General features: G+C 36.6%; 2 protein-coding genes across 2 annotated transcripts in view; one reads left to right on the forward strand and one right to left on the reverse strand.

The window, feature by feature from the left end:
- alk (ALK receptor tyrosine kinase) overlaps window positions 1–6,675 on the forward strand; it is a 398,068-nt gene extending 391,393 nt beyond the window's left edge. Inside the window, exons 26-29 of the mRNA XM_072364756.1 lie at window positions 1,876–1,977; window positions 2,217–2,351; window positions 3,760–3,850; window positions 3,945–6,675. Coding sequence (XP_072220857.1) covers window positions 1,876–1,977; window positions 2,217–2,351; window positions 3,760–3,850; window positions 3,945–5,018 — 1,402 coding nt within the window. The 3' untranslated portion in view covers window positions 5,019–6,675. The remainder of the gene's footprint in view (window positions 1–1,875; window positions 1,978–2,216; window positions 2,352–3,759; window positions 3,851–3,944) is intronic.
- Window positions 1–16,640, reverse strand: part of LOC140269771 (CAP-Gly domain-containing linker protein 4) — a 61,376-nt gene that overhangs the window by 9,904 nt on the left and 34,832 nt on the right. The gene's annotated exons all lie outside the window — the stretch shown is intronic.

The raw sequence follows: 16,640 nt of genomic DNA on the forward strand, positions 1-16,640 counted from the left end.
TGATGCTGAATGGAAAGTAAGAAAGAAGCATCCACACGAGGACACCGGAAACTTGTGTCTGAAGGTTTCTCTTCTGCTTTTATTGCGTCTGCATGCGTCTATACGAGGCTGACATTAATAAATGCAACACAAAGCCATGTTAAATGCCCATCGGCAACAATACTGCCATCAAATGAACAGTAATGACTGTTTATTCATCGCCACGTCACTGGGGTGAGGACTTGTGGAAAACTATGAAACACAACAGCTGACATTAAGCCTGGTCATGGTGCCTCACAGGTGCACCTGCCCCCCCCTGTGATCAGCTCAAAAAACCGCCATGTCTGGTGTCACAAAGCAGTGAAGCCACATCACGAAGCAGCATAACAGCCACCCTCCCTGGGACATCAGAGCAGGGATAATAAAGCCTCGGCACCGTGACTCCAGGCTGAGAGATAAACACAAAATCACAGTTAGGCACCTGAAAAACTGACATCAGCAATTAAATCAAGCACTCCCAATGTGGCTCCTTGGGGATGTCGTGCTCTGAAAGCGACTTCACTCTTGTGCGACTTTCTATCCGATGATCTGTTGATTCTGCTGTTGATTCTGTGACAAAATTTTTTCTCTGCTCTAATTTCTTAGCAGATGAAAGGCTTGGCAGATCTCCCTGTTGGATCGTGCATTCGTTTAAACTTTTTCACGTCAAACAGGGTTTCGGAATAATGAGACGCTGCAAGGCTACAGATGAACTTGTGTGGATTAAAGGAAGTGTCAGTACAACACTGGGATGAAGAATAAAAGAGCTCAATGTTTACCTGTTTTTATCACGAAAAATTAGCAGTCTGATTGCATCTGTGTGTTGGGAGAGAGAAACTATGTTATCTTAGTGTAGTTACGTGAGTTTTAGTGAGTGTGATGGAGGTACAGAGTGGACAAACTCTATCTTCACATAATCCTCGAGTTTGGATTTAACCTTTAACATGCTAACTGAGGCCTGTAGAGTCTGTGATGTAGCTCTGGGCTTCTTCACCTTGGGGTGAACTTGCTGGGACGTCCACTCCTGGGAAGATTGACAGCTGTCCTGAATGTTTTCCACTTAATATAATAATCTTTCTCTCTGTAGAATGATGGACTCCAGATAGTTTGGAAATGGCCTTATAACCCTTCCCAGATTATTGGGGGCCAACACTCGCTTCTCTGAGATCGTTGCTGATGTCTTTCCTCCTTGGCATCATGTTAACACACACCTGAATGCTGCAGAGCAGCAAAACTTCTGCTCACACTGACTGATGATCAATAATTCGTGTGTTTGATTAGCAGCATCTGGCTGCTGCTTGGTCTCCTTTTTCCTTCCTGTATTTAGTCTTTAGTCATGAAAAATGACACTGTGTCCTATGTCATGTGTTGTTGTTTGTTTCAAGATCCATTAAGGATGATATTTTATTTATTTACTTCCTCCAACTGTCAGAGGAAGTTCTTTGTTTTTCCCTGGTGGACAGGGGGCTGAGTGGCGGTGCTCGAGGCTCACAGACGTGAACCGGACGGTGACCTCTATCAGAACTGAAAATCAGATATAGCACACATCAGATCATTTCCCTACAAACGCAAAGCACAGGGCAGCATCGCAAATGGCTCAGACAAGGCTCGGCCTGGGAAAAAGAAATCCCTCTCTTGCCTCTCTAAAAGATAAAGATCTAACACCGACATGTCAGAAAGCTGAAAATGTGATTGGATCGGAGAACTGATGCAGCCACTGACGAACAACGAATCGATTATTGCCTTTTTTTTTATCCATTTCTCTGCTTTTTACGTGCCGTTAGTGGAGGTTTCTGTTTTTAATGAGCAAACAGGGAGTATTGCCATGTATTAATTTAGGATTTAAACTGTGTGCAGGGCGAGCTATTACAGGAAGGGGGGCCGTGCCATGTTGCCGGTGAAATGGATGCCACCTGAGGCCTTCATGGAGGGCATCTTCACATCTAAAACAGACATATGGTGAGCTGAACTCATTTAAGACACTCAGACAGCTGCACCCTCTTTGTCTGAGTTTCCACCTTCTTCTGTCCTTCAGTGGATTTGATCCCTTTTCTTTTAATTCCACATCTTGTCTGTGTCTTGTCCTTTGCTTTCATTTTTAATGATGCCTCAATTTCTCACTTGATTTGGCTCTAGTCTCATCCACTCTCTCTCTCACCCTTTAACTAATCTGTCTTCGTTATCTTTGTCTCAAAAAGGTCATTTGGGGTGCTACTGTGGGAGATCTTCTCACTGGGCTACATGCCGTATCCAAGTCGCAGTAACCAGGAAGTACTGGAGTTTGTAACCAACGGTGGAAGAATGGACCCACCTAAAAACTGTCCCGGGCCAGTGTAAGAGCAGATCCACACATGGGTGTTGAATGTTTTCACGTGATTCTCTCAGGTCTACTATAGTCTCTCGCATAAGAAAAGAAAGGTAAAAACAGAGTTTCTACAGTTCTAAGCAGCTTTAAAGTGAATATCTGGTCTGAGCTCCTTTATTCTCCATCACAGCCTGAACCCTCTGAGACGAGCTTTCTGTCATTTCTTTAAGTAGTATTCAGGAATAGTTCTCCAGGCTTCTTGAAGGACATCCCAAAGCTCTTCTTTGGATGTGGGCTGCCTTTTGTTCCGTTCTCTGTCAGATGATCCCACACTGCTTCAATAATGTTGAGGTCCGGGCTCTGGGGAGGATTCATCCCTCCATAAGACCTGTTGCCACTGATTTTCAGTCCACTTCTTGTGTCATTTGGCACAGCTCAGCCTTTTCTCCCTGTTTCCCTTCCTTAAGAATGGCTTCTTGACAGCCACCCTTCCATGGAGACCATTTCTGATGAGGCTTGGGCCAACAGTAGATGGATCAGCTGAAGGTCCAGATGCATCTCTCAGGTCCTGTCAGGTCTTTGCTGGATTTTTTCCTCTTTCTTAAGGACATCACTTTCAGATCCTGTTCATCTGCTGTAGATAGTTTTTTATTCCTCACACTTCTTCTTTTGTCCTCCACTTGTCCTGACTCATTTTGACATTTTCTTTATAGATAGAACTAAAGAAATAGGAACAAATGATGTGTCTTTGTGACTGGCTGCCAGTAACAAAATGCCTAAAGATACAATTTAATATGTATTCTTTGCTCATCTTTTTACGTGTTTGACAGAATACTGGTTCTACTCTTGAGTTAGGAGCCTTTTGTTATCCTTGAATGATTCATAGGTTAGTGTTAAATAGCTTAATTTTTTTTTTTTAACTCTGAAAATGGTTGGATACAAGGACTGAAAAGTTGTGAAAAAGTAGCCAATGTTCAAAGAAAAACTTTAAAATAACCTTAAAGAATCCTGGAGAACTATTGCTCAAGACCACTTTAGAGACCACTGATTGTCCTGTCCAGCTGTTGTCTGAATCAAGCCAACGTAAGGGCATCTCAGAGCATGGTGCACTTTTAGCTGTTGGCAGAACTACACACAAGCTTGTCCATGCTGGTTAAATATCTCAAAACGTTCACTCTGTGTGGGGTTGAGAGCAAAGTAGATGCTACCTACATGCTGCCATTAAATGAACCCTTCAGTGATCTGCATCCGCCATTTAACAATCAGTCAAACTGATGGGAGGTTACGCTTTAGGTCTGCATGAAGCCTTCACAGCAGAGAGTTACAATAGATTCATCAGACATGTGTTAATAAGCAGCAGAAACAGCACTCTCTCTGCTGCTGCATGAAATGGGAGTAATTATCTATTTTCTGCTGGTGCTCATGTGTGCTTTTAGGTACCGTATAATGACTCAGAGCTGGCAGCACCAGCCTGAAGACAGGCCTAACTTCTCAACCATCCTGGAGAGAATTGATTATTGCTTACAGGTAAACAGAACTCTGGGATTTTTTTCTCCAAACTATCTTACCTACATGAGAAGAGTCAGTTAGCTGTTTAACCTCTGACTGAATCCTGTTCCAGGACCCTGACGTGGTGAACATGCCCCTGCCTGTTGAGTACGGACCTGTTTCTGAGGAGGAGGAACGCGTACCCACGCGCCCCGATGACCCCTCAGCTGCCGCAGTGCTGGTGAGTGCCCAGGTGCCTGATGGGGAGCCTCCACAGCCACCTCCATCCTATCCCACAGAGGACAGAAGAGGAGGGGAGCACACGATTGTGCCGAGCACAGCATCGGAGGCCAAAGCACAGACATCAGCTCAGCCATGTCTCCATCAGCACCAGCAGCCTCACACACAGACCTCCATTGCTCTGACACCTACTAACACCTCCGCTGCACCCTCCACACTCACTGCCAAGGGACCTCACGTTGCCGCCCAGCCGAGCTCAGAAGGGGGTCACATCAACCTTGCTTTTGCACAGAGTCACGCACAAGAAAAGGAGGGCCACAACGGGAAAAGCACCAGTCTCTGGAACCCCACGTACGGCTCGTGGTTCCTACAGCAACAGCAGAGGAAGCAGCAGCAGCAGCAGCAGCAGAGGCAGGCAGGGGTGGGTGGAGCAGCAGGCGGTGGGGGCAGGGTCCCTGGCGAGGGGCAGGAGCATGTGGGCCGGACCGTGGCTGAGGTGGCGGGAGCTCTGGGTCTCCAGCATCAGCATAAGCAGTTTCAGCATCAGCTCCAACAGCAGCACCAACTGCAGCTGCTGCACCATCAGCAGCAGCAGGGTCTTTGCAGGCCGCTTTTACCTCCACCACCTGCTCCTGCTGCCCAGTCGCCTCTGCTTTTAGATTCTGCTGCCTTGCCCCCAGTTCCCCTCTACAGACTGAGACGCTTCCCTTGTGGGAACATCGGATATGGCTACCAGGAGCAAGGCCTGCCAATGGAGGCCACCCATAACACCAACCCCCCTCTAACCCAACAGGGCACCTCCGTGCCCTCCTCAGCTGCCCACCAGAGGGGAGCCTCCATCCCCCCACCGATGTCTCTGGGCCGACCGGGTATGTCGGAGGACAGCCGCCCACTGTTGGTTACTATGGGAACAGTGCAGGACCCGAGGCTTCCCCGGATGGAGGGCCACAACGCCACCGTGCTTTAGCCCAGATGCCTCACTGCTGCTCTTATTTCCAGGCCCTGACTTTGGAGCCTGTGCTTTTCGGACACATAACAGAGACAATTTTTCACCTCCAGAACTCGTCCACCATCTTGGCTCCTTTGTGGAGTTCTGACAGAACCCCCATCCCTGAAACGGGCCTTTACAGGAGAACCTAAGAGATGTGTTCAAATCTCCAACGAACGCTAAAGCACATCAGAAAGTTTTGGGAGGAAAAATACAGAATAAAACATAGTTTTAAGGGTTTCAAAAAAATATTTTTTAAGCACTGGAAGGATGAGGAATGAATGAGTTAACTGAGGCAGATTCCCCTGGAGAGAGAACGACTTTCCATGTGTTTGCGACCAGGATCGAGAACTCTGCTTCTTGTCTATGAGAATGAACTAAAAAAGGGGGATTCAATCTTTTTTTATTTTGCCAGACTGACGCAAACTATGGAGGCCGGTTTGACTGTCGCTGCAACAAAGTTGTCTACAGCCGACTCTACTTCAGAACCCCTCACTGTTCCTTATCCTTTACTGGAAGCACAGCGTGCTAAATAACTTGTATGGAACTATTTTTTTTCAAGAATATCAGAAAATCAAATACTGGATTACCAGAGACGTTTATACTTCAAAAAAAAAAAAAGAAATATTCGGGAAAAAATGTGTTTGTTGATGTTTGCTTGCCTGCTTGTTTATTTATTCATTTGTTTATTTATTATTTAGAAGTGGCCCTATACATAATTAAAGAATATGCCTCTTCAAATCCAAAAAATATATTTTACATCAGATTTATTTAGCTTTTTTTTTTCTTTATTTTGATTAGCAGAAATATATTTTTAGAGTGTGAACAATCCCCCTTAAAATGGTAACTCAGGTTACAACAAATCCGTTTTTTGTCCTTTTTAAGTTGGAAAAGATGGATAAAAGGAGCTCGGAGGCAGATTATTTGACAAATAATGTGAAAGATTAAAGCGTCCTCACCTACATTTAGGAGTCGGTTTGTTGTCGTGTCCCCTGCTCCCTCCGTTCCCCTCCTTCACGTTGAATGAATGTTGAAATGATCCTTTTCCCCTTTCTGTCACAGTGGATATCCCTGAATTGAAATTAAATTCAGCATATTTTCTCTTTTTTATTGCAGGATGGGTGTTAAATGTGTGAAAAGTTTGAAAACAAACTGCTGTTGCTTCACATGTGAAACCCAGAACCAGTCAGGCACACTGTGTGAACATGAGTCTGTGTTTAAAGTCTGCTACTCTTGGTCAGATTCTATCAAGTGTTGATATTGAGATGAATGACGATATTTTTTTATGCTTTTGCTTGACAGTACTTGGCGCACCTGTTAGCTCATCTGCTGTAAGGAGACCAGCTGTGTCATCATGTTCGTGTCATGATGCTCAGCGGTTCAGAAAAAGACCTTCCTGTAAACAAAGTCCATGAGCAAGTTCAATATCGGCTAATGAAAACTGTTTTGCTTCGTCTCCAGTGCCTGTGTTAAATCTCATTCACCCTGTTTCACCTTCACAGCTCATCTCCGTCGTGATGTAAAAAGACCAACTGCACCTGTAAATGTTGTAATTATAAAGTATTGTACAATGGCTCTGGTAAACGCTGTACATTGCCCTTCAGAAGACATTAGCCAAAATTAATAAATTACTATAAAATGGCTTCATGTCTGTCTGCTGCTTTCTTTCAGATTTGAATGCAGGACACATACATGCATAAACACACACATACACATGAATTCAAATATCTACACACGTTCAGACATGTTAGATGAACATCTGTAAACATCTGGGAAATGAGGACACTTGTTGCTGGATCTTTGGAAGATGAATGTTGTCCCATTTCATAGAAAATCCACAATCCTGGGTCTTCTTTGTGGTATTTTAGTGAGTGTGGTGAAAGGTCTGCACTGCAGGCAGGTGAGTCCAGCACCTGGACTCTTCTACTGTGAAGCCATGCTGCTGGAATAGATGCAGATGGTGGTTTAACGTTATCTTGGTGAAATATGTGAGGCCTTTCCAAAACGAAAGATGTTGTCTGGGTGGGCTAATCTAATCTAATCTATCTAACTTCCCTTCGTCTGACCACAGACCTCTTTGCCTCAGTTCATTTTAAATGAGACATATGTTCACATGTGGCTTCTTCTCTGCCTGATAGAGCTTTAACCTGTATTTGTGGAAGTTACACTGAGCTGTGTTCACAAACAATGAAACAATGATTCCTGGAAGTGTTCCTGAGCCCAAGCAGCGATTTCCAGGACAGAATCAGGTCTGTTTTTAATGCAGAGCTGGCCTTCGGACCTGAAGATCATAAGCATCGAAGTGTTCCTCACACTCAGAGATGTCTCCAGGGTCTCTCAATCTTTTGATGTTATGTACTGAAGATGATGGAACGTTTGAAGCCTTCAGAGGTTGTTCCTTGAGGAACATTATTCTGAAATTGTGTATAGACATTTTTTTGCCAAATTCAGAACCTCTGTCTCTCTAAGCAGAAATTAAGCTGGAAATGATTAGTCCACCTTAAGAGGTTAACCCAAAGTCAAACTGTCTTGATTATGAAGGATCCTCAGAAGGGGCTAATTCCATCTAACTAACTCCAAATAACCTGCCTCTGTGCAACATAAAAGCTCCTGTCATGTTTCATAGTGAACAAGATCAGGGAGCACATGGCTCAATACATGAGCAGGGCTCAGAGGGAAATCGGAAGTAACACCAGCTACCGATCATTACAGCTGTCGCTTGAGGCTGTAAGATCAGAGAAATAAATCTATGAACCAGAATGAATACAACTAAAAGCTGCACTCAGGAATACTGGGATGTTTGGAAGTCTACAACATAAACGCTAAGAGCCTTCATCAGGAGCTCAATGGGACTGAAGAAGACAACAGAGGAGACCAATATCGCGCCAAATTGAGACAAGTTAGGTCCTAGCAATGCAATGAGGGTTTCACCTTCCATCCAGCATCCTGAGGCTCCACACAAAGCAGAGAAAGGGAGGCCTGGGATTCATGAATATCATAGTAACTACACAAGATGAAAAAAATAGAGGAAACTAGCCAAACACTTAAAATGTTGTATGTATGCCCTATTTTGTCAGTATGGTAAGTACAACTGTTAACTTGGCATCATATCTGGTATATACTGTATATTTTATATGCATGTATGTAAGTAAATATTTTTATGTGCATGTATTAATCATGTATGTGCATGGACATCTGTGTCTGTGCACACAGGTTAACTCTCTGTAGCCAACAGTTCAACACCTGCACCCCACATTCAGACATAACATCTGTGGATGTACCTTTCATGTTGGTGGCCTGGGTTCAAATCCCCTGCATCAAAGGTACCCTCAGGCAAGAACAACCTTACCAGTGTAATACACTTTTGATAAAAGCATCTGCCAAATGCATCAACATAAACATGTACGTATGTCTGTGTATGAATGAATGTATGTATACATTTGTGTATGTATGTATGTATGTATGTATGTATGAATGTAATTATGTATGTATGTATGTATGTATACATTTGTGTATGTATGTATGTATGAATGTAATTATGTATGTATGTATGTATGTATACATTTGTGTATGTATGTATGTATGTATGTATGTATGTATGAATGTAATTATGTATGTATGTATGTATGTATACATTTGTGTATGTATGTATGTATGAATGTATGAATGTAATTATGTATGTATGTATGTATGTATACATTTGTGTATGTATGTATGTATGAATGTATGAATGTAATTATGTATGTATGTATGTATGTATACATTTGTGTATGTATGTATGTATGAATGTATGAATGTAATTATGTATGTATGTATGTATGTATGTATGAATGTAATTATGTATGTATGTATGTATGTATACATTTGTGTATGTATGTATGTATGAATGTATGAATGTAATTATGTATGTATGTATACATTTGTGTATGTATGTATGTATGAATGTAATTATGTAAATCACCTGCATGAAATGTACCACCTCCAAGATAGTTTCTCAAGCAAGACAAACCAACCAGTGTAATTTACTTTTGAAAAAAAGCATCTGTATGTATTTCTGAATGTATGTATGTATGTATGTATGTATACATTTGTGTATGTATGTATGTATGAATGTATGAATGTAATTATGTATGTATGTATGAATGTAATTATGTATGTATGAATGTATGTATGTATGTATGTATGAATGTATGTATGTATGTATGTAATTATGTATGTATGTATACATTTGTGTATGTATGTATGTATGAATGTAATTATGTAAATCACCTGCATGAAATGTACCACCTCCAGGATAGTTTCTCAAGCAAGACAAACCAACCAGTGTAATTTACTTTTGAAAAAAAGCATCTGTATGTATTTCTGAATGTATGTATGTATGTATGTATGTATACATTTGTGTATGTATGTATGTATGAATGTATGAATGTAATTATGTATGTATGTATGTATGTATGTATGAATGTATGTATGTATGTATGTATGTATGAATGTAATTATGTATGTATGTATGTATGTATGTATGTATACATTTGTGTATGTATGTATGTATGAATGTATGAATGTAATTATGTATGTATGTATGTATGTATACATTTGTGTATGTATGTATGTATGAATGTATGAATGTAATTATGTATGTATGTATGTATGTATACATTTGTGTATGTATGTATGTATGAATGTATGAATGTAATTATGTATGTATGTATGTATGTATACATTTGTGTATGTATGTATGTATACATTTGTGTATGTATGTATGTATGTATGTATGTATGTATGTATGTATGTATGTATGTATGTATGTATGTATGTATGTATGTATGAATGAATGAATGAATGAATGAATGTAATTATGTAAATCACCTGCATGAAATGTACCACCTCCAAGATAGTTTCTCAAGCAAGACAAACCAACCAGTGTAATTTACTTTTGAAAAAAAGCATCTGTATGTATTTCTGAATGTATGTATGTATGTATGTATGTATGTATGAATGTAATTATGTATGTATGTATGTATGTATACATTTGTGTATGTATGTATGTATGAATGTAATTATGTATGTATGTATGTATGTATGTATGTATACATTTGTGTATGTATGTATGTATGAATGTAATTATGTATGTATGTATGTATACATTTGTGTATGTATGAATGAATGTAATTATGTAAATCACCTGCATGAAATGTACCACCTCCAAGATAGTTTCTCAAGCAAGACAAACCAACCAGTGTAATTTACTTTTGAAAAAAGCATCTGTATGTATTTCTGAATGTATGTATGTATGTATGTATGTATGAATGTATGTATGAATGTAATTATGTATGTATGTATGTATGTATGAATGTATGTATGTATGTATGAATGTAATTATGTATGTATGTATGTATGTATGAATGTATGAATGTATGAATGTAATTATGTATGTATGTATGTATGTATGAATGTAATTATGTATGTATGTATGTATGTATGAATGTAATTATGTATGTATGTATGTATGTATGAATGTATGAATGTAATTATGTATGTATGTATGTATGTATGTATGTATGTATGTATGAATGTAAGTATGTATGTATGTATGTATGTATGTATGTATGTATGTATGTATGTATGTATGTATGTATGTATGTATGAATGTAATTATGTATGTATGTATGTATGTATGAATGTATGTATGTATGTATGAATGTATGTATGTATGTATGAATGTAATTATGTATGTATGTATGTATGTATGTATACATTTGTGTATGTATGTATGTATGAATGTATGAATGTAATTATGTATGTATGTATACATTTGTGTATGTATGTATGTATGTATGTATGAATGTAATTATGTATGTATGTATGAATGTATGAATGTAATTATGTATGTATGTATGTATGTATGAATGTAATTATGTAAATCACCTGCATGAAATGTACCACCTCCAAGATAGTTTCTCAAGCAAGACAAACCAACCAGTGTAATTTACTTTTGAAAAAAAGCATCTGTATGTATTTCTGAATGTATGTATGTATGTATGTATACATTTGTGTATGTATGAATGAATGTAATTATGTAAATCACCTGCATGAAATGTACCACCTCCAAGATAGTTTCTCAAGCAAGACAAACCAACCAGTGTAATTTACTTTTGAAAAAAAGCATCTGTATGTATTTCTGAATGTATGTATGTATGTATACATTTGTGTATGTATGTATGTATGAATGTATGAATGTAATTATGTATGTATGTATGTATGTATGAATGTAATTATGTATGTATGTATGTATGTATGTATGTATGAATGTAATTATGTATGTATGTATGTATGTATGTATGTATACATTTGTGTATGTATGTATGTATGAATGTATGAATGTAATTATGTATGTATGTATGTATGTATACATTTGTGTATGTATGAATGAATGTAATTATGTATGTATGTATGTATGTATGTATGTATACATTTGTGTATGTATGTATGTATGAATGTATGAATGTAATTATGTATGTATGTATGTATGTATACATTTGTGTATGTATGTATGTATGAATGTAATTATGTAAATCACCTGCATGAAATGTACCACCTCCAAGATAGTTTCTCAAGCAAGACAAACCAACCAGTGTAATTTACTTTTGAAAAAAAGCATCTGTATGTATTTCTGAATGTATGTATGTATGTATGTATGTATACATTTGTGTATGTATGTATGAATGTATGTATACATTTGTGTATGTATGTATGAATGTATGTATACATTTGTGTATGTATGTATATATGAATGTATGAATGTAATTATGTATGTATGTATGAATGTAATTATGTATGTATGTATGAATGTATGAATGTAATTATGTATGTATGTATGTATGTATGTATGAATGTAATTATGTATGTATGTATGTATGTATGTATGTATGAATGTAATTATGTATGTATGTATGAATGTATGAATGTAATTATGTATGTATGTATGTATGTATGTATGTATGAATGTAATTATGTATGTATGTATGTATGAATGTAATTATGTATGTATGTATGTATGTGTGTATGTAATTATGTATGTATGAATGTATGTATGTATGAATGTAATTATGTATGTATGTGTGTATGTATACATTTGTGTATGTATGTATGTATGAATGTATGAATGTAATTATGTATGTATGTATGTATGTATGTATGTATGAATGTATGAATGTAATTATGTATGTATGTATGTATGTATGTATGTATGAATGTAATTATGTATGTATGTATGTATGTATACATTTGTGTATGTATGAATGAATGTAATTATGTAAATCACCTGCATGAAATGTACCACCTCCAAGATAGTTTCTCAAGCAAGACAAACCAACCAGTGTAATTTACTTTTGAAAAAAAGCATCTGTATGTATTTCTGAATGTATGTATGTATGTATGTATGTATACATTTGTGTATGTATGTATGAATGTATGTATACATTTGTGTATGTATGTATGAATGTATGTATACATTTGTGTATGTATGTATGTATGTATGTATGTATGAATGTAATTATGTATGTATGTATGTATGTATGTATACATTTGTGTATGTATGTATGTATGAATGTATGAATGTAATTATGTATGTATGTATGTATATATGTATGTATACATTTGTGTATGTATGTATGTATGTATGTATGTATGAATGTAATTATGTATGTATGTATGAATGTAATTATGTATGTATGTATGTATGTATGTATACATTTGTGTATGTATGTATGTATGTATGTATGTATGTATGTATGTATGTATGAATGTATGAATGTAATTATGTATGTATGTATGTATGTATGTATGTATGTATGTATGTATGTATGTATGTATGAATGTAATTATGTATGTATGTATGTATACATTTGTGTATGTATGTATGTATGAATGTATGAATGTAATTATGTATGTATGTATGTATGTATGTATGTATGTATGTATGTATACATTTGTGTATGTATGTATGTATGTATGTATGAATGTAATTATGTATGTATGAATGTATGTATGTATGTATGAATGTAATTATGTATGTATGTATGTATGTATGTATGTATGTATGTATGAATGTAATTATGTATGTATGTATGTATGAATGTATGTATGTAATTATGTATGAATGTAATTATGTATGTATGTATGTATGTATGAATGTAATTATGTATGTATGTATGTATGAATGTAATTATGTATGTATGTATGTATGAATGTATGTATGTAATTATGTATGTATGTATGTATGAATGTATGTATGTATGTATGTATGAATGTAATTATGTATGTATGTATGTATGTATGTATGAATGTAATTATGTATGTATGTATGTATGAATGTAATTATGTATGTATGTATGTATGTATGTATGAATGTAATTATGTATGTATGTATGTATGTATGTATGTATGAATGTAATTATGTATGTATGTATGTATGTATGTATGTATGAATGTAATTATGTATGTATGTATGTATGTATGAATGTAATTATGTATGTATGTATGTATGTATGAATGTAATTATGTATGTATGTATGTATGTATGTATGAATGTAATTATGTATGTATGTATGTATGTATGTATGAATGTAATTATGTATGTATGTATGTATGTATGAATGTAATTATGTATGTATGTATGTATGTATGAATGTAATTATGTATGTATGAATGTATGTATGTATGTATGAATGTAATTATGTATGTATGTATGTATGTAATTATGTATGTATGTATGTATGTATACATTTGTGTATGTATGTATGTATGAATGTATGAATGTAATTATGTATGTATGTATGTATGTATGTATACATTTGTGTATGTATGAATGAATGTAATTATGTAAATCACCTGCATGAAATGTACCACCTCCAGGATAGTTTCTCAAGCAAGACAAACCAACCAGTGTAATTTACTTTTGAAAAAAAGCATCTGTATGTATTTCTGAATGTATGTATGTATTTATGTATGAATATTTGAATGTATGCATGTATATTTTTTGATGGATTTCTGAATTATTCGGCCCATGCAGACATCAACATTCAACTGGTTAGTGTAGTGGTAAGATTGCCAACTTTCATGTGGGTGGCATGAGTTCTAATCCCCCCCATGAAAGGTTTACCTTCAGTAGAGATCCCCAAGAAAGACCAACCCCACTGTTGGAATTAACTTTTGATCAATGCATTCATATCTATATACACATATATTCATACACACTTAAATATATTGAGGAGTACATTCAGACAGACATACATACAAATATACATGCATTCATACATATTCAGACAAATACATTCAGACATACATACACACATGCATAAAAACATACATACATACAAACATATATTCAAGTAAACATACATTCAAATATACATGCATACATTTACATGTACATACATGTATTCAGACAAATATACATGCATATATACATATGTAAATGTAAATATATTCGTACATACATTCAGTCAGACATATTCAGACAAATACATTCAGACATGCATACATTTACATATACATGAAGGTATGTATTTAAGTATGTATGTATGTATGTCTGAATGTATGATTGTGGCGCACATGCATTTATGTAACTGAAGCAAGGTGAAGCACCTTGAGCTACACATCAATAGAAAAAGGTGCAGCTGTTTATAAATTATCTGGAGTCATTTAATTAGGTCTGAAGAATGTGAAAGCTGTTCTTTTATAAAGCAGTTTGCATGTATGAAAGGGCATATGCATGTTCTCTGAGGCTGGACGTGTTCCTCGCTGTCTGTTTTAAAGGTGACACCTTTAAATTGGATTTATTTAAGATTCAGACAAATGTGCTGAGATTTGTTGATATTGTTATCTGCTTAATATGTATAGATCAGTGTGGCTATATGTTTAAGACTCATAGATTGAGCCCAATGTGTTTTGATGACGACAGACAAGACAAACACAAAGAAAGTCAGGCTCAAGCCTAACCCTAACCCTTCTTATTTGGAGAAAACAACAAGAAGCATTCAAAGAACAGAGTTCGTTATATAAAACCATTATATTGCAGGTTATGTAATGATGTTATATAATTATATATAATGGTTATAACCACCAAACACAGTTAGTTCCATCTTTTGTCACTATCTGTCATTTCCAGCCAGAAGAAACTTATTAGTCACACAAAAATTCACTTTACATCAAACTTTGGCTTCAGTATGAATAATTTCTGGCTCATATTATTACAGAAAACTGTCATGGCTTCCTCCTGAGGACATTTATTCAAGTAAATATTTAAATATTTGCCTCAGATATTGAGAGCATGTTGAAATGAAGACTAATTGTGCTTGTTGGTTCCTGTCAGTTAGACAGTTGAACCACATAAATTCTGCACGACGCTGAATAAACTGCTTTATTGTTTAATCATTTCCCCTGGTGGGACGAACAAAGGTCTACCTGATCTTCTCTCAGATTAAAAACAGCCACAATGTGTTTAAATCAGTCTTTAACCTGCTGCAACAAAGACTAACATTTTACACAGGGTCAAACAGAAAAATGGGCAGAGCAATGTGTTATTTCAAGAAGCGATAATCACGTTCAAAAGCGTTTCTCCAGCTCCGACTTTCTGGGTTTAACCTCTATGTCTGGTGAGAACTATGAGTCATTGCTGCATTTCTCGGCTGGAGCTTTCTGCAAGCCGCCTCCCGCCTGCATTTACATTTAGAAACCATTTACATAACGGCTTTCACAAATAGTAGCAATAATGCAACACAGTCAGAAAAGTCCGATTCACAAAGTAAAGTCTTCTAAACAGACAGAGGCTGGTTTGCTAGTTGCAGGATTACTGTTCTGCAATAAAAGCCTAATACAGAAAGCATTTAATAGCATTTAAATACCATTTCAAGATTAATGGAGCTCTATTTAAAGGTGTTTCTTAAACATTCAGCTCATAATAACAACATAAAGCAGCTCTAAAACACTCACCGATCTCCAAATTTATCTCCAGCTTCCCTCACAGGAGGCGCGTTTGATGTCAGAGGTTCACGACAGAACTGAGCAGGTGAGGCTTAAAATACTGTGCATTTACAACTGAAAACACTCATAAACAAACAATCAAAAGTGAATCACCACGAAGCATCATCTCATAGCCCACATTTACCCCTCATCTGTTTGCTGATGGTGGTTCTGAAAGTTATTCCAGAATCAAACAGAAGAAACATGTTTTTGTCCATTTAGGATACAGTCAATCACTTCTCCAGTTCCTCTTTACTCAAAGCTTCGATACTGCAGTTCACAAACCAGAGTGTGTTTGTTTCATCCTCTTCTTTACAGTCTTCCACATAGATAAATAACAGGAATAAAGATAAAACAATGTGAAAGACAAGTCTGACGCCCTTTAAACACGACTGAAAAGTCATAAATGTGACAGTAGTGACATGTAGGCTGTGATTCCTGTTTGAATCATAGTGGATAAAGATGAGGCTGTTCATCTCTACAGCCACAACAAATCTGTTCCCACACAAGTGAAGCAGTGGTGGTTCCTCTTATGGACGAGCCGCGGTCAGGTGTTTAGTTCCTGCTATTCAGTGC

Source organism: Leuresthes tenuis, unplaced genomic scaffold (assembly GCF_036924035.1).
Source record: "Leuresthes tenuis unplaced genomic scaffold, fLeuTen1.0.hap1 SCAF_15, whole genome shotgun sequence".
NCBI lineage: Eukaryota > Metazoa > Chordata > Actinopteri > Atheriniformes > Atherinopsidae > Leuresthes > Leuresthes tenuis.